At 38.4% G+C, this 23,122-nt stretch overlaps 1 protein-coding gene across 17 annotated transcripts in view; it reads right to left on the bottom strand.

Moving 5' to 3' along the window:
- Positions 1–23,122, bottom strand: part of LOC120427887 (chloride channel protein 2) — a 71,755-nt gene that overhangs the window by 2,497 nt on the left and 46,136 nt on the right. For 7 of the 17 annotated variants that reach the window (XR_005606993.2, XR_005606992.2, XR_008211896.1 and 4 more), the window contains 7 exons: positions 5,733–5,840; positions 4,738–4,903; positions 4,045–4,675; positions 3,756–3,857; positions 3,456–3,690; positions 2,052–3,392; positions 1,892–1,991 (listed from right to left, as the gene is read on the bottom strand). Coding sequence is in view for 2 of the 17 variants with exons in the window: in XM_039592820.2 (XP_039448754.1) it covers positions 1,892–1,991; positions 2,052–3,392; positions 3,456–3,690; positions 3,756–3,857; positions 4,045–4,675; positions 4,738–4,903; positions 5,733–5,840 (2,683 nt within the window). In the remaining 15 variants the exon portion in view is untranslated. Of the gene's footprint in view, positions 1–1,891; positions 1,992–2,051; positions 3,393–3,455; positions 3,691–3,755; positions 3,858–4,044; positions 4,676–4,737; positions 4,920–5,732; positions 5,841–6,000; positions 6,021–16,316; positions 16,854–20,442; positions 20,926–22,170; positions 22,274–23,122 lie in introns of those variants that run through there. The other 10 variants (XR_005606996.2, XR_008211900.1, XR_008211898.1 and 7 more) reach the window with 7 other exon arrangements.

Genomic DNA, 23,122 nt, shown 5'->3' with positions numbered 1-23,122 from the left:
AATCGTTTGTAACGTTTAAGTTCTCACAAAGAATTTTACCTTCCTGAAAATCTACATTCATGTTACAATCTTTGGGAGATTGGAACAAAAAACTCGTTTTGATCTTCATGATTCTGAAGAAGTCAAGTGTACGGTTAGACACATAACTTTCCAAATCGTACCTTTTTTTAAATTTTTTCACTCTAATTAAGTTTTCACTTGTACCAACGTATGCGAGTGGTGCGAGTCGACGCACCATGCCCTTTTTCGTTTTATGATCAATCTTACTATCGAAGAATGCAAGCCCTACGTTCGTTTCAGACAGATACCATAAGTGATTTGATAGTTTATCACACACAGCCTTCGCGATGCCTTGATCCTGTACACTGTACGGTTATTTTCACGCCACAAAACTTTTGTTGATTTGAACAATATTGTTGTAGAATTAATTTTAATCGTCTGAGCACCTTTTTCATAACAACAAAAAACTTATGCGGAATTGAAAAGAATCAAGTACATATGATCCAACGCAAAATTTTGTTGATTATATTCAGAATTGTTTGTTCAATCAATCAGACTTAATGGCTACGGCTCCCGCCTCATAAGCGGAAGGTTCAGGGTTCGATTCCCGACCGATCTCCTTGAAATTTTTCGACTGTAATTGAACTTTAAATATGAACAAAAAACGCATAGAATCAGGTGGGATTCGAACTCACACCTTTGGATTGGAAGTCGTATGCTCTAGCCATTCGGCCATTAAGGGATTAATACTCCTTGAGTGAATTAATCCGTAGTGGTGAAATAATGTCAAGGTCATTTACTATATAATACAACAATCCCTTCCCCAACGATTCCCCTACACACCACACACCATAGGGACGTGGCGTTACATCGTGCTGCCACCTGGTTTTTTTAAGTGCAGGAGTGGAAAAGTGCTGAGTCATCGTCTAAAAATAGACGGCGTCCTATCTCGCCCAGCAAAATGAAGTCGATAAAGTAGTCGGCTTCGATGAGAAAAAGTGGAAAAGACGATGACGATGACTCAGCACTTTTCCACTCTTGCACTTAAAAAAACCAGATGGCAGCACGATGTAACGCCACATCCCTATTATAATCTATAAATAACTCGAACCGGTTGGTACGGTATGTCCCCGACTTCTTCTTCTTCCCCTGATGGTTCTATGAAATGTGGGATCCGTTCATAGAATCTGTCTCATGCGGTTAATGCAACGCAGTAGGCCGGGCCGCTTTAATGAGTGTAATACACTTCGGAGGTTCTCGAAAGTACTACAATCTTTAATAATGACAAGAAGGAACTTGAGGCGTAATCTAACCTAACTGGCTGCGCTTGTGTTCGATTAGATTAGATTCGATTAGATTAGATTAGATTATATTAGAATTGTTTGTTCAATCAATCCTCGTACAGGCTGATCGTACAACTTATTTTCCAGCATAACAGCTGAGATATGGACTACTTTTCAACAGCTGATTAATTCAAAATCGGGGATAGAGTTTCCGGGCGCCCAATGTATCGAGTAAATCTACCAAAGTGGAATAGCTACAAAGTAGAGAGCCTGGTGGTGAGCGACATCGGCTGCCGATCCCTAAGTTGCGATGGGACGGTTGTTTGATTCCCTCCCTTATCCTCCTGGAGCTTTTTGTTCAAAGTTGGTCTCGTTTGATATCAATATTCTGTCGGCAAAGACGGTATGATTGTCTATAAAAATAACTAAACTGAAAAGAAATGTTTCAAAATGCACTCAATGTCAAAAAGTATTTTAATATATTCTGATATCTTCAAAGTCGCACACGTATTCGGATAGTCCAACGATTGCAAGTCAACGCCAGCGTCATTCGTAAGTCTGATTTTTATTATAGTCCATACTGAACGACACCTTTCGCTGTAACCTACCTTTCTGTGTTTGGGCCTTGGCCGCCTCCTCTTCCTGTTTCTGTTTTACCGTTTCGGGCGTCAGCGTACCGCTGTTCACATTCTCGATGGCCACTCTTAGCTGAAATACGAACATCGATTAGTTTAAACTAGTAAATTTATATCGAAGTGGACAAGATACCTCTTTCAGAGCTACCACACCGACAAGTTGACCCACGTTGGTCACGTACGCATGGTTGATGCCGACCATCGAGAACAGCGAGTGAACCTTCAAAATTGAAGTCCGTTCTACCAGCTGGAACGGAGCTGGATCGATGTGCAGATTGTCAACGTCAATGGGTTTGGCCATTTCCTCCAACTCCCAGGCCTTTTGATCTTCGGGCGACATGTCGATGACGCGTTCTCTTGGAAGCTGGACCTTCTTGGAGATTCCCGGCGTCAGTGGAATGCCCGCTTCCGTGCCGCTGATGCTGGGCGTTCCGATGGAGCCGATCTCGGGATCTGGCGTAACGTCCTGCAGAGTGGCCGACTTCCGGAAGATGTTGTCAAAGGCGGCACGAATTCGGCTCTCCGTACCGGTGATGGTCGTGTACGGCGTCTGGACGGGACTGTGGGGCGAGAGCGGAGTAAATCCTTTCAGGGTGAAGGAGTTTGTCTTTTTGAGGATGGATTTTTTCGGTTGCGTACCAAACACCGGACTGAATCCGGAGGTGGTTTCCTTCTTCGCTTGAGGTGGCAACATTTCGTTGTTGGCTCGTTCGCGCAACTTGAGAATATCCGGCGCTGGACTGACTTCGAACCGGGATGGACGACGTGTTTTGAGGATCTCCTCGGTTTCACGCTGTAGTCTCTCCTGTTCTTCACGAGCCTTTTCTTCGGCCTCCTTCATCCACTTGGCGGCCACTTCCAGCCGCTTCTCGCGTCCAATGTGCCTGTCGATAAGTTTGATGAGTTCATACCGCTGGACACTTCCAAGCAGCGTCTTGTTATCCGGACTGTCTACGATGGGTAAACTTCGAAGACCTTTGTTCGCTTTCAGCACTTCCTTTAGTTTTTGGTACGAGATTCCCTTCCAGATATATTTCACATCACGAACCATAAAGTCCTCCACGTAGATATTGTACATTCCCGACCCACTGGGCAACAAATCCGGTAGATACGGTAACTTCTTGATCAGAATGATACTGTCGTACATGGACGGCTGCAACAGTGCTGCCACCGCGTTCGATACCAGCGAAGCGATCATCACCGGCACGATGTGCGTAATTTGACCAGTCATTTCAAACACAATCACTCCCACTGATACAGTGTGAGTAACCGCCCCGGAGAACGCGGCCGCGCCTACGACCGAGTAGCCCCCGGGGATGATCGGCGCCAGATGGCCACCGTAACGCACTCCGTACGGAAACCAGAGGTGCATCGCTTCACCCACCAGGCGGCCGAACGCGGCACCGATCTTGAACACAGGAATAAAAATACCAGACGGAACCGGAATGGTTGAGGCAACGATGGATAAGAAGAACTGAAAGTACAATATAACATCATGTCATTGCGTAACGTTACACAAATCATTTACAAAACTCACTGTAAACAGCAAGTAGAGGACCAGGTTGGTGAACACCTCGGTGTACGGCGTTCGCCAGTTGCCCACGATGGCCGCCTGCTCGACGGTCAGCTCGTGCTTGGTCCAGGTAAAGTTCGAAAACAGCTGGTGCACCTGCTCGTGCGTGCTCAGTTCGCCGGCAATAAACTGACCGAAGCCGTGGGGGAATGAAAGGGTCGCCACGATGAGGGCCACGATACCGGGGTACAGGAAACGGCTGCAAGAAGGCAGATGGGTTCGATATTTAAAACAAATGATGAGGATTTTTAGCAAAATACTTACTTCTTTTGTAAAAATTTGTTCATCCTTTTGTTAGATCGCATAAAAAGTACGTACTTTCGGTGTACCCACACGTATCCTGCTCCTCCGAGGCCGCTGATAAGACTGGAAAGATGCAATAAGAAAAAAATTCAATTCTATGCATAGCACATATTTTCATCAAGTTTGAAAACATCACTTTAAAAAAATCAACTTGATCGATCGATTTTTCAGAAAAAATAACCCGTCCCCGTGCCTTCTGAGCAATCCACCCAGAAAATCGATAAAGTCCGAAAAAACAACATTAACTCACCCGATCAGAGCAAACACAAACAGCTCCTGCGGATCGAACGGAAAGTCCGCGGTAAAGTTGGTCGCAAACAGTGCCGTCACGGTGTCCGCCTTCTGGAACCACACCGCCAGCAGCCGGAACACGGTCGCGCCGCAAACCGCCGCGAAGAACCCGCGCCAGTAGTTTCGCACCGCAAAGTAGGTCGTGGTGACCTCAATGCTGAACAAAACTCCTCCGACCGGAGCCGCGAAACAGGAGCCCACTCCGACGGCGCAGGCCGCGGCCAGCATCTCGGTGTTGCGGGACTCATTCTCGTAGATCGATTGGAATGACGTGATGATTTTACTTAACAACTGCGATACTATACTAGCTATATGTACAAACGGGCCCTCCTTCCCGAGGGGCATCCCGGAACCGAGCGTCGCCGTCAGTCCGATCACCTTGGCCACGAGGGTCTTGAAGGTGAGGTACTCCTTAAGTGCCACCCCTCGCAGGATCGTTTTCATCTCCGGAATGCCGGAACCTATGCTCTGCGGTGCTACCAGATGGACGAATCCGGCGGAGAACAGGATCAAACACACCGGAAGTGACACCCAGGCCAGGTACTGAGCCACCGGGTGGTTCGTCAGATCTCGATACAGCCATACTCGTGCTGGAATGAGTGCGTGAAAGTAATTCTTCGTAATAAAACATCCGGAAGCACAAAAAACCTACAATTTGTACACATCGAGATGCCCTTATCCATCACGTAGGAAAGCAGTGCCATGATGATTCCGAGCAGCGCCAGGAAGACCCAGTCTTCGCCAAGCCGCGCGAACGAGTTCCGCCAGAGCCATGAGCTGGCCTTGAAAAACTTATTATCCCGCACTCCCAACAGTTCCTGAAACGATTTCCATCTATTTTTATATTTTTAAGTTTTTCGTTTGGTCGTTTGTTGGAGAAGGTTGGTTGTCGTAGAGCACACAATTTATGATAATTTTGGAAATCATTTTTTTTTTGTTTGTTGAAAGTACCATGTTCATTTATGGTGTAGGCCACGCGATTGTGTCGGGTTTTTTTTAGAGTTGTGTAAAATTTCACGTGACACATTTGGTGGGTGGGGATAGAAGAAAGAAAGAGATACATGTCACATTGTGTCTACAAACAATTTTGGGATCATTGTTGAAACTCTTGTAAGGCTGATTTTTGTCTAGTTATTATCTAAAAGTCAATAGAATAACGTGGATTTTAACTCAATATCCATTTGATGTAAACTTTTCCACATCGGAAATGTTATGTTGAATGACTCAGATCTCACTTCAAACTTATCGAACTAAAATTACAAGTAGTGTGTAAACTAAGAAAAATAAGATGCTACAGAAAATAAATTAAACCATTTCAAAATAGTCCTCCAAAATTCTGATTATTAGAGTAAATCAGACCTTAACATAGATTTCACCAGACGACGGGACTACATATCCTAGTCTCAGTCAGAGTTCTAAAAGTGTCTACTATATCTCAAAACATGAATACTACAGTTCATGCTGAAATTCGTTATATTAATTCATGACGAACTTGACTATGCTTTAACCTCTATTTGTTAAAGCCAGCCCTTAGAAGAGTTTCTTTTTTGTAATTATAGAAATGAAATGTCTAATCAATACTCTACAAACTATTAGGAATCGGTGTGTTTGATGCGAGGACTTTACAACATAACTAACATAAATTACCTTGTTTCTTGCTTTATCGTCTTTCTTTCTTCGTCGTTCAAGAAGCCTGAGTCTTCGCGCTTCATCTTTGGCGTATTCTCCTAGGTCTTTGGTGTAGCGGCCATACATCTGTAGGGGATATCAATATTGGAATTAGATCTTATCATATAGGAATTGTAATCAGGCTTCATGCAATAAAAAATAATAAAATACTTTAAAACGTCATGCAGTGAAAGTTTTTATTGTCTGTATAGAGATCATGCAAATTATGAAAACCATTAAATTTTACCTAAAGCACCGCTGAGAAAGAACCAATCGCAGCACGTAGAATTCATCGTTACCTGACGGTCTGGCAGTCCCCACTTAAGTATGTAGTTTCGTCTTCTCCGCTGTATCGAGAAACATCAAGACGAGTGTCGTTGATCGACGACAATGCGGTAATTAGCGTGGGGATTACACGCCATCACGTGCACATTGTCAATTATTATTATTTTTTCAGGTCGCAGACAGTTACAGCCGTGCCGCCGGTCATCGCGAGCGCCCAAACTAATACCTAATATTTTGAATCTTCCGAATCGTGTGTTTATACTTTTTGCAATGTTTAAAAATGGATCAACGACATTTATATTGGTCCAGATTTAGAACGTCGCCTGCGGTGACGACAAAGAGAGGCACGATGCTGGTTGACCATTTGGCGCAACTTTATAATTAGTCATCTCAGAAAAAAAAACCCAAACAAACCAGCGACTCAATATAGCTAAATAATGTACGTAATAGACGACCAACAGACGTCGTCGCATAGCTCGACGTAATAGCTAGAGCGCGATTCGAAATTAATTTCGTTTCCAAAGTTGATCGACTGCCAATTGTAAGGTGGTTCCGCTACGAGGAGGTAGTGGCGTCGAATTAATCGTTCTGTTATTATGTAAATTATTGTCAATGCAGATTAAGTGACAGCCGACCCAGCAGACTATTTTCACGTGCTTTATGACAATGACCAACAAAACAAATTACTGCTGGCAAGCGATATGACATGAAAAATCGCCGCCAGTCGAAACGTGAACGGTTTGCAAATTAAAATTCAATTTGTGAAACACGCTCGCAAAAAAAAACAATGTCAAATTAAGAGGACATTGTTGCGGCCCTGCAGTACACCGATCATCGAAAGGCCAAATATTTTGGTGTAAGAACATGCGTTTCCGTTGACATCCAAAAACGTGAAATGAAAATTTGTATTTTTCAGTGTTACTCTGTCGGAAAAGTTCGAATCATTCAGTATTAAATTAAATCAACAAAGGTGTCAAGCAAATTTCTTCCTGCAGATTTGTTGGTTCACAAATTTCTAAGTTGATGGATTGGATGGATTGAAAAAAAAATACAATTTTATTATTTATTTATTTCAAAGAGACGTTTTAAATGTTGAATTCAAAATAATGCACCTGTAGAAAAAAAAATGTTTTTGTTTTCTAACCTAAGAATGCTTTTTAGTTTTTTGGGTTTTTTTTATAATTGCGATCAATGGAGCTGGTTGAACATTTTGAATACTGCTCACCTACAGTTCACAGTTTTGTAGGGATTTGTTTTTAATTTATTTCCATTTTCTTCGGAAGAATAAAACAGTAAAAGTTTCTGATAAAAATACATTTCTATCTCTTGTTTGAAAAAAACTATTGTGCTTTAAAATTAAACAATGAGTAATAATTTATTAAATATTGTTAGACTCTCAAAAGTATCTCTCAAAAAACCAAAACAGGTTATCGTATACAAATAAATTGTTTTACCAAAAAACTAAGTAAAATAAACCGGGATTAATGCTTTCAAGCCATCAAACCGTGTTACACAGATAAGATTAGATAAGATAAAATGCTAGAAATTTGAGCGACAATTTTTATATGTACCGATATAGGGTATATGGCCCTATTTTGGACCTACTATGCAAAGCGTCAACACATTTCGCATGGTTCTCAGGAACGGTCTAACTAATTTGGCTCGTTTCAGGATTGTTTTGTGCCTTAATTTATGCTTAACAAAGTGTTCTATTGAAAATTGAAAATAATTTAACTATTTCATTGTAATAAGCATTTCAAGTAAAACATTTTTTTGGATGCTTTTTGGACTTATTGAATGTATTTTGGAGACATCGCTGAACCTATTTTGGACCCACACTCTGATTGGTTGAAATTTGGACAACTCGAACTGTGGCGTGCGGCGGCAACACGCACACTTACAAAAAACTCGGTTTGATAAACCAAAGGGCCTATCCAAGATTATAATTTGGAAAACATTTATTTCAGAAATTAAATAATTATGATAAAACAATCGATTTGAATTTGAAAACGTGTTTTAATTATATTGAATGGAAACTCACGCATCTTTAGCAAGTCTCTGTCCTATTTACAATTTGCGTATTCTTACGACCTAGTTGTTCAAGCTTTAGAACATAAAAGACAACCCGTTATTAGTCGCAATAAAAACACCTTAACTTAAAATTTAATGAATGACAGAGATACATAACAAGTTACAATGAAAAAAGGTTCTAAATTTTACGCAGAGCTTAAGTTTCCAATATGATTAAACAATGAAGAAATTTTAAAGGGAGATTATAGCATGTAACTTGGTGTGAAACTTTCTCATCTGTCATGTTAAACTTCACAGCAGCTTGACAAAAAGTTTAACTACATGTTGCACTTTTAAAAACAATGTAATATTTGAGAAAATCTTTGTTTGAATACCAGGGTGCCTTTGATAGTCATAGTTTATCTTGTTAAAAGCAGATTTGAGCTGTTCAAACATTATTTTTACTTCGAACTTACCATCACTTAGGTTGCTGATATAATTTTTAAGAAAATCATTTATATTTAGTTAACTATGTTTATAAGCTTTTTAACATAATACATATAAATTTTAGGTAAAATTGTTAAAAATTCAGAACTTTGCCTGAAATTCGTTGAAACTAGTTTTGTTTATTAAATTATAGATTTATATTATGGATGAAAGCTAAGGTGTAAAAAGAGGTTTGCAATTGCCTCAACAATCAAGCCTTCGAACACCTAGTTTCGAGTAGGAATCTCGCAATCGAGAACGCTAAGGCAATGCTGTAGAGCGAATAATTTGATTTTTTTTTATTTTGATTACATATTTAACTAAATTCAAAGAACGAAGTTTTTACATTTTATATTCATTTTGTTTAAATTAGGAGTTTTTTTCAATTATGTTTCAAAAACAAATAATATTTAATAATATTTATTATTTACAAACTTATAGATTCCGAAAATGCATTCCGTTTTACGATTCAAAATCATGTTCATTGAGAAAATCATGACACTTTGAGACGATTAAAATAATGCTATTTATCAACATTTTCTTAATTATAGTTAACTAACTTTTCAAAAAATTTCTTGAAAAGTTCTTCATGAGGTACTTTGAGCACTTCTCTACCACGGTCAGTATGATTCCATACCATTCCGTACGTATTTAATTTGTACTCTTCATTTTGCGGAAAAATCTCAAACCTATCAAAGTCACCCCGGCTATCAAAGTCACCCAGATTTACGGTAATCAGATTTGTCTCAAATAAAAAAAATCATAAAGTTAACATCGTATTAACCTCTTATGCTAATTTGTTTTGAAGATTTTTATTTTTATAGCTGGTTCAATTGTGTTTCTAACATGATTGAAACGGTAAAATCTAAAAGTGTAATTTATTATAAGCCAACGCTGCCAATTGTGAAAAAATACGTTTTACCTGTATTTAAAAAAATATATATTGATAGATATTCAAAAATCAGTCAAAACTTACAAAAATATATTTTCCATATGTATATTTCTCTGAATAGTTTTGCAATACGTCGTAACAGCCATCACGATCTCCAACACTTATTTGATTTTTTAAAAGATTTAATAGACGTGCAGATGACAATTCAAAGCATTTTTTATTTATAGTTCGCAAATTGATCGAGAACTGATTGAAAAATTGATTTGTTTACAACTAGCGCTTTTTTTCTGTTTGAGTATTAAGACACGGAATCCTGATTACAAGGACTATTGTATCGTGTTACCCATTTTTACTGTTATTAAGCATTTCCAGATCTATAACACAGTCCCTATTGAGAGGGAAAGTGCTGTTCCATCCAGATGCTGTAAACTCCATTCCTTGTGCCTTGTGCGCTATGTATCGCTAGAACCGCGGTGACAATTTTTTCGTGTCATTTTTCAAGCTCTTCCCAGCAGCTATTATTTGCCGCGCGGGGTCTTGTAAAGACAATTGTCGCCCCAGCAGCTGGACACCGAGTTGCGGCTGAGGACAAAAGCAAAGGCCAGCAGAGCCAACCAAGACCCCTACACAATCCCCCTTCCCTTCCCACGCCTTGTCTTTAACATCAATCCCTTCCCTACTAACCCCGAGTAGGCCGCGGGTAATCGGCTCCCCTTCCACTAACATTTACACACAAGATCCTCTGTAATTATTAAGTCAAATGTAATTACAAAAGCCGACTCGGTCCTAACCAGGTCCCAGTACCGAAAAGGACCTAATAAAAATAATTTTATGAAAAAAAAAAGACAATTGTCTTTTTGCGGTGCTACTTTTGCGGTGTTCCCTTTGCTCTGATCTGGACAATGCGACTGGACTGCAGTGCAATACCGATCGGCTGGGCATTATTTACAAGCGAAGACACGAGGAAAGTATTTTGGGAAAGAGGTGCAAAGGAATATCCCAAGATCGATCACATGCTTGAAGAGCACGTGAAGCAACCGTTTTATACTCATACGGTTGCTGCTACCTCTGAACTTAAACCTAAGGCTGCCACCCTGAGAAGAACCCATGACTTTCCGCTTATGAGGCGAAACCCGTAAACATTCGGCCACAGGAGGTTGGCTAGTGCTTAGGACCTTTTTAAAACGAACTCAAGATTTTTTAAATTCAACTCATACGACATTTTCAAAAACCACTCGTAAGCAATGTTGACAGCTCCTATCACGGTGACAGCTGACGATTTAATGAACCAGACCCTTTAGGTTTTCCAATCGTTTCCCCTTCAATTCCAACAGGGTAGCCAGTTTGCATTTTTTGAAGCAAAATTTAAAAATATATGCAGCTAAATTGGTGATAATGATGTTAAGACAAAAATAAATCAACATCAGTTTAAATTTTGGGATACTTTGCAATCGGTCCTAACAATCATCTAAATCTCTATCATCAATTTGCATTTTTATCGTTTAAAAAACATATTTTCATTGTTTCTGTTAATCATTTGCTTTTTAAAGCTTAGATTTCTTTCAAATAATTACAGTAAAGGAATGCAATTCAAAATATTGAATTAAAAACTTTCAATTAATGTCAATGAAATATCGAAATAAATTGATAAACAAAACTGGCAACACCTCTTTATACATGTGTTGGTGATAGCCTTGAACCGACGGCAAAGTAGCTCCAAAAACTGATCCAACGCGGCTGATTTGAAAAAATATTTTGAATTGAGTTTTTTTCGATAATAGAATAGTTATTTCAATGGTTTAGTGACGAAAAACATAAAAGCATTAAATAGACAACAGTTACATTGCTCGGAAACCGGACGAAATTGCTTGGTGTCAGTGCAAAACAGAAAAAATCATCAAGGTGTCGCGAGCCAAATCCGATAAGCAACGAGGCCGGAATATTTGGACCTAATCGATGTGCTAGGAAAATGGTAGGAAATACAAATGGCATTGGAAAAAGTGGCTGAAAAAGCGGAAATAATCAAAAATGTTAACATTTTTGGAAGAGGTAAGCTACAAAACGATCCTGCTTACACTTTCTGTTAGTTGGATTCAGTGAATTCGTACTTAAAAAGCCTGAAATACCTCGATTAATAAAAATAGGTCCAAAATAGGTACTAGGTCCAAAATAGGGTCATATACCCTACAACGATATCCTTAAAATGTGAAGTTTATGTCCCTTGACTTTGACCAAAGTCAGAGGAAAGTGCAAAACAAAATATATAATTTTAAATAGCAAGCCATAGTTTCAAAATAAGAATGAAAAAAATGTTAAAATGCATAATAGACCAGTCCAGTTGTTTTACAATCATTAGTATCCAAAATTTCAATGTTTTGTAAAACAAATGTTACGAAAATAATATTTTTTGCATTATTGCACAGCAGAATTTTATTAAAATCTTGTTTTCAATTGTCGAGGTTAAATATGACCCCAAACATGCTCTAGAATGATTTAGATTTTTGTCAAACTTGAAACTCTTTTTTCAGCCTTTACACTACTATGATAAATAAATAAAAACAGCAATTCCCCACGAAAACAGCATGATTCGAAAAAAAGTTCTCCGATCGGGCTCAAAATTTTTCTGGGAATTCCTTGGCCAAAATAATCAGACCCGTATTTTTTTGTTTGGCCATTAGGGTGACCTACGCCGTGTTAGGGTGGTCCGCAGTGTTGCAAATGAGTGATAGAAAAGCTATCAATTGATTATCTCTGCACCAAAAACATCCGAGAGTATAGCGACCATCACTATAGCTTGTGAGATCTCTTCTTGTGTCTCGTGATTCCCAGCGATAGCATTCTCTCTCTATCACTCCTTCCCTTTTCCTCGACTATGCGCTCTCACCGCTGAGTCTCTCAATTTCTCCGAAAACTGCAATGAGAGAACGCGAGATGGCGATTAGGAGCCGACCACGCATGACGTCCCGTAAAACTTCGTTTGTGAAATTGGTTTTGTGGCGGCTTTTGTGGTTAAACGCTGTTGCGGTAGGATGATCGTGGAAGCGGGAATGAGAGAGAAAAGGAAATTGTCAATCGCGAGTGTGTAAACATGGGAACGTGTTCGGCTATGTTCGGCGCTGAGAGTTTTAATAAGGAGAAAAGAGCAGTTGAATTTGAGGCATGAATATTCAGGCGGGATAATTGTAGTTGCTGAGAGCTGATATTTTGATATTTTAACAACCCTGGTGGTCCGAAAAATTGCCGTTTTCGTCGATTTTCGCAAAAACCACTTTTTTCAAAAAACCATATCTCCGCGCCATTTAATCTGATTTTAGCTGTCTCAACGCAAAAGAAAGGTGATTAGTTTGGCTTTTTAAGAAAAATAGTAAAAAGTTTCAAAAATCTAGCTTAACATTTGAAAAGGTCGTATGAAAACTTAAAATGCTGTTTTGAAGGTCTCGGGACCAAAGAGCCTATGTCTGAAAATATTTTTACCTGATTCCTCGGAAAATTTTACATAGCAATGGTGAAGTTATGTTTTCAATTTTCTGAGATACGATTTAAAAAAAATAAAAACTGGGTTTTTCGACGCGCCACGCGCAAAAATGGGAAAATGACGAAAACGGCAAAAAACGACTCTCACTAAAACTGCGATAACTTGAAAATTTCAGCGATGACCTATACATGTTAGGGTACCAAAATTTTTTAATTAAAATACGCAACTTTTGGTACCCTAACATGTATAGGTCATCGCTGAAATTTTCAAGTTATCGCAGTTTTAGTGAAAAAAAAACATTTTTTTGCCGTTTTCGTCATTTTTCCATTTTTGCGCGTGGCGCGTCGAAAAACCCAGTTTTTTTTTTTAAATCGTATCTCAGAAAATTGAAAACATAACTTCACCATTTTTTGATATGTTATGTAAAATTTTCCGAGGAATCAGGTAAAAATATTTTCAGACATAGGCTCTTTGGTCCCGAGACCTTCAAAACAGCATTTTAAGTTTTCATACGACCTTTTCAAATGTTAAGCTAGATTTTTGAAACTTCTTACTATTTTTCCCAAATAGCCAAACTAATCACCTTTCTTTTGCGTCTAAGACAGCTAAAATCGGATTAAATGGCGCAGAGATTTGATTTTTTGGAAAAACTGGTTTGTGAGAAAATCGACCACCCTAACACGGCGTAGGTCACCCTAATGGCCAAACAAAAAAATACGGGTCTAATTATTTTGGCCAAGGAACTCCCAGAAAAATTTTGAGCCCGATCGGAGAACTTTTTTTTTCGAATCATGCCGTTTGCGTGGGGATTGCTGAAAATACATACTGTAATTTTCTCTTCATCGTTACAAGCTTTGACATTTACTCTGCAGATTTAGTGATGTTTGATAAAAAAGTTCATTAAATGAACATGAAAAGTAAAATGTGAATTGAAGTTAGAGTCGCTAACAACGACCGACATTTTTTCTTCACATTCTCACTTCATTCTCACATGGATTATATGAAGAATCAGGACGGAAAAAAGTCAATTCCTGAAATCGTGAATTGTGTTCACGAATATTACCGTATCAGTGCCGTAGCCAGTGGGTGGCTTCCGGGCAGAAGCCTTCCCCGAACTGGCAGGATGTCATATGGAGATTGAAAAATCACGAATCACTGATTGAAGAAGATTAAAATTAGGAAGAAATGTTGTTCGTTCATTTATAGTGCAAAGGAACCATACGCATAAATAAATTCATTCGTGGTTCTTAAATTCATGAACACAATTCACGATTTCGGGAATTCATTTTTCTCTGTGAATATGTAATCACTTTCACTCCCCGAATACCAAAAATTCTATCAAAACCAAATAAAGAATTTCCAATAATCAAGTCATTGTTAAAATTTTAGAAGAGCAGGGTACAAATTGCTAAATAAACAACAGTCCGATGAGTTAGCACCACGCCCGTATATCCTGTCATGTAACACATGTGTTCATCAACTTTTCAGTAAACAATAATCAAAAATAACCACACGCCCTGGCTGCCCCAATCCCACCACCTGCAGCCCACCAGGAAAAACTGACCTTCGCCCCTAAAACACAATGATAATTACGGCTGAGTTGGGACGACAGTCAGCGTCATTGTCAAGGATATTGTAGTGATCGTATACTGGTCACTAAACGTGTTTAGTGTATAATTATAAATAAAAGCACTCTCCTTCAGTTATGTTTGAAGAAATGTGTGCGTGTGTGTGTTTGATGTGCAGAGTAAAAATGCTTCAGAAAGAGTAAAAAACAAACTGGGAAAACAACGCAAACCAAATTTTGCGAATGTGTTTGAGTGCGTCGAGAATTCATTAAAAAGTCACTCGCAAGAAACGAAGCAAAGCGAACCAAAAACAATACACAACAACCACAAAAAGGGTAAATGAGGAGGGGAGGGTTGGGGGGCTTCACAAATGTATCGAGAAAATCGTGAAAGAAAAACACATTGCGGCTAAACGGTTGTCTGATTTTCTTTTTTGTTTGTTTGTGTAAAAAAGTGCTGTGCTGTGTGTTCCCGTCTGATGGGTCGCACAGACGGCGACCTTAAAAACAGATTAGACGGAAAGAAAGCGTGAAAAGTCTGGCAAGTATATTTTTCATGATCGTGGGAAAATTCTAGGGGGTGTAGTCTATTCTGAGTCTGAGCCTTAAAATCGCTAATATCTTTTCGGGATCAAATTGTAAAGCTTTAGCTTTAGCGAGTGCTGAAAAAATCAGGTTTAGCAACGAGTTGCATTACAACATTCTTTACAACACCCTTTGAATGGGATTTTCCATGTCAAACATCCATGTGTTTAGTCATTTCAACGTTCAAATCAAAATGATATAAAGTTCAACTATATAGCACCTATTATTGTTGGATTTAAGTATGCTCGTATTGTATCATTGGAGTTTGTAAATTTGTTGATGCACTAAGATGAGGTGGTTTTATGCCTCTCTGAGAGAGCGTCCTCTAACACTGCTCAAAGGGGCTTTTCCCCACCTCCAAATAAAAAACAAAACTCAAACATTTGAGTACTGAGAAGTAAAACTTTTAGGCCGTTTTGTCATTCGAGAATGAAAGGAAAAGTAAGAAGTTTCACAATTGAGTTGCATAAACTTACTTTGAGAATTTCAGGTTTGGGATATTTGTATTGGAAAAGCGCAGTCTGGTTACAAAATCTTAAAAAAATAGTTTTCAAAAACATTCCTAGAGTTTTTTTAAAGGTCCAATAAACTATTATTTTTCATATGTTTATAGGACCTATTCAAAAAACACTCTGGATTTTTTCGGTTTTTATTTACAAAGTTTTGAAAACTTTGTGCTATTTTTTCGTATAATTCAGAAAACAACGATTATAAAATGTTATTTCAGACTTTTTCATGAAAACCAAAGAAAAAGATACAATTGCATCATTTTGTAGAATAGGCGCTTACGGAATGATTTCAGAACAACTAACTTTATCTATTTATTTTCTGAATTTGGATAAAAGATGAAAATTATCAACAAAAAATAAACTACATAAATAAGAAAACAGTAATTTTCGCCGTGGACTGACTATCCATTGAATTTTGTAGACATGGATTAATTTAAATAGTGTCATAAATTAGCACTTTTCCCCTATAACTTTCACACAGTGATAAAAAATTTAGCTGTTTGGCAAACTTTGAATAAACAAACAATGAAATGATTCAGAAAATAACGGAAGCGATGCCAATTTCGTTGATGTAGTGTCGGATGTTGTGTACATTTCCGTCACAGCTGGTAAATCAACAGTTGGGTCAGCAATTTCAAGTTTGGGTTCACCACTGTTGAAGGAAAAAAAAGTAAAATCCAGAAAAAGCAATTAAAACTCCAGCAAAACTTAACGAAAGCCCACGAGGTGACGCCATCAAAACGGACGGACTTACATAGTAGAATTCTTCCAGCTCTACCTCGACAGGACTGCGCTGGATTTCCGCTTTGTCGTCCGAGTCCAGATCGTCGGACTGGTCAGTTGGCGACGCCGGGGTCGGTAACTGAAACGACCCACCGGCTTCCGCCGTCCCGGAACACTGTGCCATGGGACCACCCTCGGCGGGACTAGACGACAGCCGCCGGATAACCGGTAACCGAGCGATCGCCACGATCTGGCTCTGTTTGAACTGTTTCCGGCGCTTCAGTTGCTTCCGGTGCTGGTAGTGCTCCCGTTGAATGCTCAGCGAATCCTTGCGTCTTAAAATTATTTCCGGCTCGAAGGAGTAGTCGCGTTCGTACTCATCCTCAATGTGGTAGTGCATTTGCTCCCTTGGATGGACGGGTCTTGTTTTTGTTTTTGCGTTTCACACTTGCGCGGATCCGAGCCAGTCTGTTCTAGGTTGGGTTGGCCTTTGCCAGTCGAGTCTTTTCATCGTTACACTGTCCACGCCGAGGATCGTTTGAAACATTTGGCGGTTAAAATTGGGTCTCTAAGTGTTGTGGAATGGAAAGAATTTTGAGCGCTTTTGATTTACGAGACCAAGAAACTTTGTACTTTAATTAGCAAATATTTTTCTCTTTTCAAAATGTATGTGTCAGGTAACCATTATCTATAAGTTACCATCATCTGGGGAAAATCGGGACACATAGGCCGAATTTGTTGGCCACTTTACAGGGCGCCAGTAAGCTCGAAACTACAATGTTATACACTCAACCCCCGGTGATTGATCACTTCGTACCCTGATGGTTGGAAAAATTCAAACTAAAAAGTGACGAACATTTTGATTTGAGCAACTTTTTTTATTTTTATTTTGATCCTGGCTAATGCAAATAATTGATAATACAAGTACCGTAAACCGGGGTGACTTTGATAGGATTTCAATTTGTTTTTAGAATATTTTCCAACAGGTAAGATTATTCTCAAGATTATTATTTTTAAAACATGTACTGGGGTAGGCCACACAAAGTCCATGCACTATTTCGGAAAAAAAGTTTTTCAATAGTGTTTAGAAAAATAGTTATGTTAAAAATTCTTAGTTTGAATTCCGGGGTGACTTTGATAGTCATAGTTTTTCTTATTAAAATCATATTTAAGATGTTCAAACTTCACTAAAGTAGCTGATATAGTATTTAAGAAAAAAAATCAATGTTTATATTTAGTTAACTAAGTGTATAAGCTTTTAAGCAAAATACATATAAATTTAAGGTAAAATTGTTAAAAAGTCGGAATTTTGCCTGAAATTTGTTAAAACTAGTTTTGTTTATAAAATTATCGATTTATATTGCATTTTATACTGAATTCGAAGCACGAATCACAAGTTTTCACATTTTACATGAAATTTGTTCAACTGAAATTGCCTATAAATTTAAAGAGTTTTTATAATTGTGTTTCAAAAACATATATTATTTATTTTTTACAAACTTTTTTAACCTTCTCCTAGTGGAAAATTGTCCAAAGAATCCGGAAATTCAATCCGTTTTCCGATTAAAAATCATGTTCATTGAGAAAATCATGACACTTTGAGAAGTTTAAAAAAATGACATTCATCAACATTTTCTTAACTATAGTTAACTAACTTTTTAAACTTGTCAAAATTTTATGAAATGTTCTTCTTGAGGTACTTTGAACACTTCTCTACCACGGTCAGTATGTTTCTAAACCATTCCTTACGTATTTTTTAATTGTACTCTTCATTTTGCGGAAAAATCGCAAACCTATCAAAGTCACCCCGGCTATCAAAGTCACCCCGTTTTACGGTATACAGCGTAAACAGTAAATCAACATGTAATAAAATTGCAATTTCATACATTCAATTGTTTTTAACATGTCATGTCATAACATTCTCTTGTGTTGTTTCAGATTTTATAATTTGAGTAAAAATATCTGAAACAGAGAGATTAAAATAACTATGATAGACCATATGAAGCTTAAAAAACGCAGAAAACGTAAAGTAGCTATCCCATTTTCAAATCTTTGTGAAATTTATTTAAATTCTAACAAGGATTAATGAAACGTTAAAATGCTAATCTATATTTAAGGTTTTGCATACATGTAGAAAATCACAAAATTTTATTTTACAGAAATTTTATTTAATCTGATAAAAAGACGTTTTTCAATCACTCTTGAATGTTTCATGAAAATATGTCATGAATAAACTGAGTAAGAGACGATTTAGGCTTGAAATTATTATTATTATTAAAAAAAAATTGCCATGCGCATAGCGAGCTGTCAAACTTTGTGAGCGTTTTTTTTTAAACACAGAGTTACGCCACGATATCTTGAGATGGGACGGACCAAATTGGCTGAAATTTTGGGTAAAGACTCTCAGGACATTTCTCGCGTGCATGATAAAGCCCGATTTAAAAAAAATGCTTTTTTTTAATACAAAAATCAAAACTAACATTTTTTATATGATAAACAAAAAAAAAAAACAAACTTTTATGAAATCGACCTTTGTCATGCACACAGAACTAGTTAAACGAGTTTAAGTGTGTGCTCATACCAACCTCTAACATTTTTGCAGATTTACAGATTAACCACTTATGGCAACGGCCATCTACTATTACACTGCTCAACAATTTTGTTGAGCATAATTAATTATAGGAAAACATAAACTAGAAGGTCCTCGTAATCATGTCCAATATTATTTTTTCAAAGAAAATTTAGGAGTTGTGAATGGTTGTGTTCAAAACTGTATGAAAAATGTACTCTCTTTCATCCATTTTTGTTAATACATCTCCTGTTGTGTGCTATCTCGTAACAACGACCATTTATTACTTTTCGAGAAAATTGATTTTTAAAGTTTGATGGTAAATATTTTCAAAATAAAAAAAATGGAGTCAAACTCTTTGTATGTTTCAACTTATTTGATTACACCAGCTGACACACCATTAAATAATGTAACCAAAAAAAGAAAACTAAAATAAGCATAAATCAATAGTTTAACCGAATATTTTCAGAAAATAGAAAGGGTTGCTTTTATAATTTTTTTTTTCAACATTTTCCAATCAATTTGTATGACGTGTCACAAGGTAGCACGATCACTTTGATAAGAAATTGATTTAATTCTCAAGTGCGTATTGCGATATCCGGAAAACGGAAGCGAATTTCCAATATCGGTTTAAAGCATCTTGTAGGGTTTGTTGTGTTTAACAACGTCAGTTTGCGTCATGGGTTTCCCATGAAACTTTTGAAAAGTACGCCAGTATTTATAACCAGTAACTTCCCAAACTCTGGCAAAAGCGGCACTCGTATACCCAAATGAAAAATATTTTTTCAAAATCTGCAACAGTGGATTTACTGCAGAAAATGTCACATTTTATAACATTTTTTGCAACAAGCCCGTAGGTCATTTTTGCCCGCGTGTAAACATGTCAGCGATCTGCAGTTCTCACCAACACATATAATGCTGGACCGTCCCCGAGCAACACTCCAAAGAGAAGAATATGTTGGAGCTCTTTCACTCACATTTCATCAAGCGTCCATGGCGCAGTGGTATCGTGTCGGATCAATAACCAAGAAGTTGGTGGTTCGATCCTCGTTCTGTTAAGGGCCGTCGGTAATGTCGATAATTGTCGGTAACGGGCAAAAATGTCATACCCCTATATCGCAAAAAATGCATGAGGACAGTTTTCATGCAGATTCTGATATACTTTCATGCCGCCATGCATCACAATCATGCGACCGCCGTTTGGGTGTATGGAATAATAGATAACGGTAATTGTGGTTGACCTTCAGCCAAATCTAAAACAACATTACACCCTTAGACCCTCTAGTACCCTGAACCATGTTCTAAGCGCTTTAGTAATCCATTTATCTATACTAACATAAGAGAAATGTTAATCACACGAACAGAAAATTGTCTTTTTTTTAATTCATCTTCTTCTCTAAATAGTTAGTACAGTAAACACTAATTATGTACAGTTTAGCACAGGATAGAGAGTACAAAAACGTAATTTTAGTTAGAATGCCGCTGCACAGGATGCGTTAAGCCACTAGAGAGAGATAGACACTACAACGTAGCCGCACGCCAATAATCTCGGCTGCTGAACTTGTAACACTTGTCGGTGCCAACTCACATAAACACTAGCCGATCGGAATATGCCAAGAACTTTCTCTCGTCTTCACACACAGGTGCCTTCCTTTTTCGCGGGCAACAGCCACTATGTCATACTTTTGTCGCTACTTTTCAGCTTAATTTACTGCCCAGCAGTTTAGCATCGTTTTTTTTTTCCTTCCTCCCGTGAGTCTTTGGGTGGCCTCCCGGCTTGAGCGGCTCGCAATTTGGGATTTTTTTTCGTGTGTTACTTCTTTCTTGGTTTAATGTTTGGTGGTCACACTTTCCGCTATTAAAAACACACAAGCACACACACACTAGCCGCAGTGTCGTCGGGGCATCAAACAGTGCGAAAAATCACGGCCACTGCCAGGAAAAATCGTTTTCCCGCGGCTTCCGAGCGCAAATTCGTTGGCGCATGAACTAAGGATACGATTGTCGTCATCACTTTGCATCACCTATTTCGAGGGAAGGCACACTCTGCCAAACGATGCCGGTGCCGAGGTGTATCGAAATTTGATGGGAGGGGAGGAACAATCTGCCGAAAGGTGGTGTACACTTAGTTGCATAAAAATCTAAAGCTTAGAAATTCAAAATATATACGAGTGTTTTCATATTAAACCTTAAAAATATTGTCAAATAATTAAGACTTGGCTTTCAATGAAATTCCTTGACTATTAATTTATGCATGATGAACTCCCAAATTTAGCTCACATAGAAAATAAATGAATAAAATAATCATAAAGTATACATCTATACACGACTTGCTTGAAAGATGGAAGTCGTTACCTACCAACAAACATGAAGAACCATGCGTTTCCATCATTCTGAAAATGACATGATCACACGAAGAAGACATTGGCATAAAATGTAATTTGTCAATACATTGTTTATGTCACATGAAACAACTCATGAAACTATGGTTTACGTAAAATGCTTCAAAATTAAAAAAAACCCAGACGCCAGATTTTTCAGCTCTAGTGAAGAATTGAGAAACTCAATTCTGCACCTAAAGCTTTTTAAATATTTTTTAAAGTACGCAGCAACTTTGCTTATTCTTAGTTTTAGTTCAAGAAGTAATTTGTAAAAATAAAGGTGAAATCTATTTTGTTATTTTATGTGTTTCGTGTCGTTTTTTAACAAAATATCAATTAACTAATTCTAACGTTAGAAAAGGTTTACATTTCTAGAGTTTTTTTAAAGGACCAATAAACAATTGTCTTTCATATGTTTATAGGACCTAATAAAAAAAAGTCTAGATTTTGACTTAAGAGAAAAAAAATATGCCACTGAGTGTATGTACTTTGGCGAGTGTCAATCAACTGGCTAAAGAACGAAATCACTTTCGATTTTCGCTGTGTCGAAGATGCACGATTATGACAAACGGTTTAAGTACAAATTTTACACAACCACCACCAGAAACCCATCGATAGCTTATCACCAAGATACAGATTCCCAGCAAAACAATGAAATTTTCATACGCTATCTCTTTTCCTCTCCGCAGCCGTGCTATTCTCGCTTTTCTTTTATTCTTGGCTGATATATTTTTACATTTTTCACACTATCCGCTCGTAATTTTTTGCACCCAAACCGAGCAGGAAACAACTTTTCCGCCACTTTTCCCACGACAATTGCTCATAATTTGTGCAAATTTTCACTTTCACTCATTCAAACTGGATCGATCGAGATTTTGCCGAACCGAATCGAACAAACAGCTGACCTCCAGCGAGCCTACATCCGACGGACTTACGGAACAAATTTTCCTCCTGGGGAAGGAGGCAGTCGCCAAACGTATCCCGATCCCGATCACGACCGTCCGGTCCGAGTGCTGGTCACTCAATCAAAACGCGCGCGCCACACGATCGTCGTCCAACGACTGGGCTGCTGGCGAAAAGCTGTCAGCTTTTTTTTTCGGCGGGGAAAATCCACCGCCGCCAGTTTTCCACCCTGTTTGCTCTATCTCGCTGACAAAGACATTGAATTCTGATGAACACCACTCCCCTATTTAGCGTGTATGGGGATACTGAACACACACGCACAAACATCTGGTGGTCATTCATTGTGGCGGTTGGTAATTAGGGTGACGAGACACTTGTATGAAATTGCCTGCTAAACAACTTTGGCGATCTTACGTTAAATTTGCATTTGAAAAACTCTCATTCGAAAAAAGATTATCCACACATTAAACATTGAATTCTCTCAATTTATGTCTTCCAAAAATTGCCACCTTATACCTGTCACCCTAATGGTCATCCCCCTGACATTAACGTCATCATCGAGAAACCGTTGACGGACAGACGAAAAGGGTGGGAATGGGTGGTGGGTTGCTCCCGGTGTGGTACACATGGTTGCGAAAAACAATTACCCTCTCGTTGTTGTTGGACGTCGAGCGATCTCCACGCGACGAACTAAAACCTCAGAGAGCGAGAGGGAGAGAGAGGGCGGCTTTTCCGCCGTCGAAACTGAGCAGTACAGCTCATCATCGTCCGAACGGCAATTTTCCTCGTGTATACATCGTACAGACGCCACCCTCTCACGAACAACACAGTCGGTGAGTACGGCATCATTTTCCCGACGGAATCACCCGTTTGAATACTGATCTGAACGATCGTAATTCATAGACAGATTTGTTTATTTTCCAGCTTGACGATGCACCTGCTCGTGGAAACTGGAGACGCGTGGTTGTTCGGGAGGAAAGCGAC

This window comes from Culex pipiens, chromosome 1, assembly GCF_016801865.2.
Source record: "Culex pipiens pallens isolate TS chromosome 1, TS_CPP_V2, whole genome shotgun sequence".
Lineage (NCBI taxonomy): Eukaryota > Metazoa > Arthropoda > Insecta > Diptera > Culicidae > Culex > Culex pipiens.
Note: the sequence above shows the minus strand (reverse complement) of the source record. Positions and strands in the feature narration are given on the sequence as shown.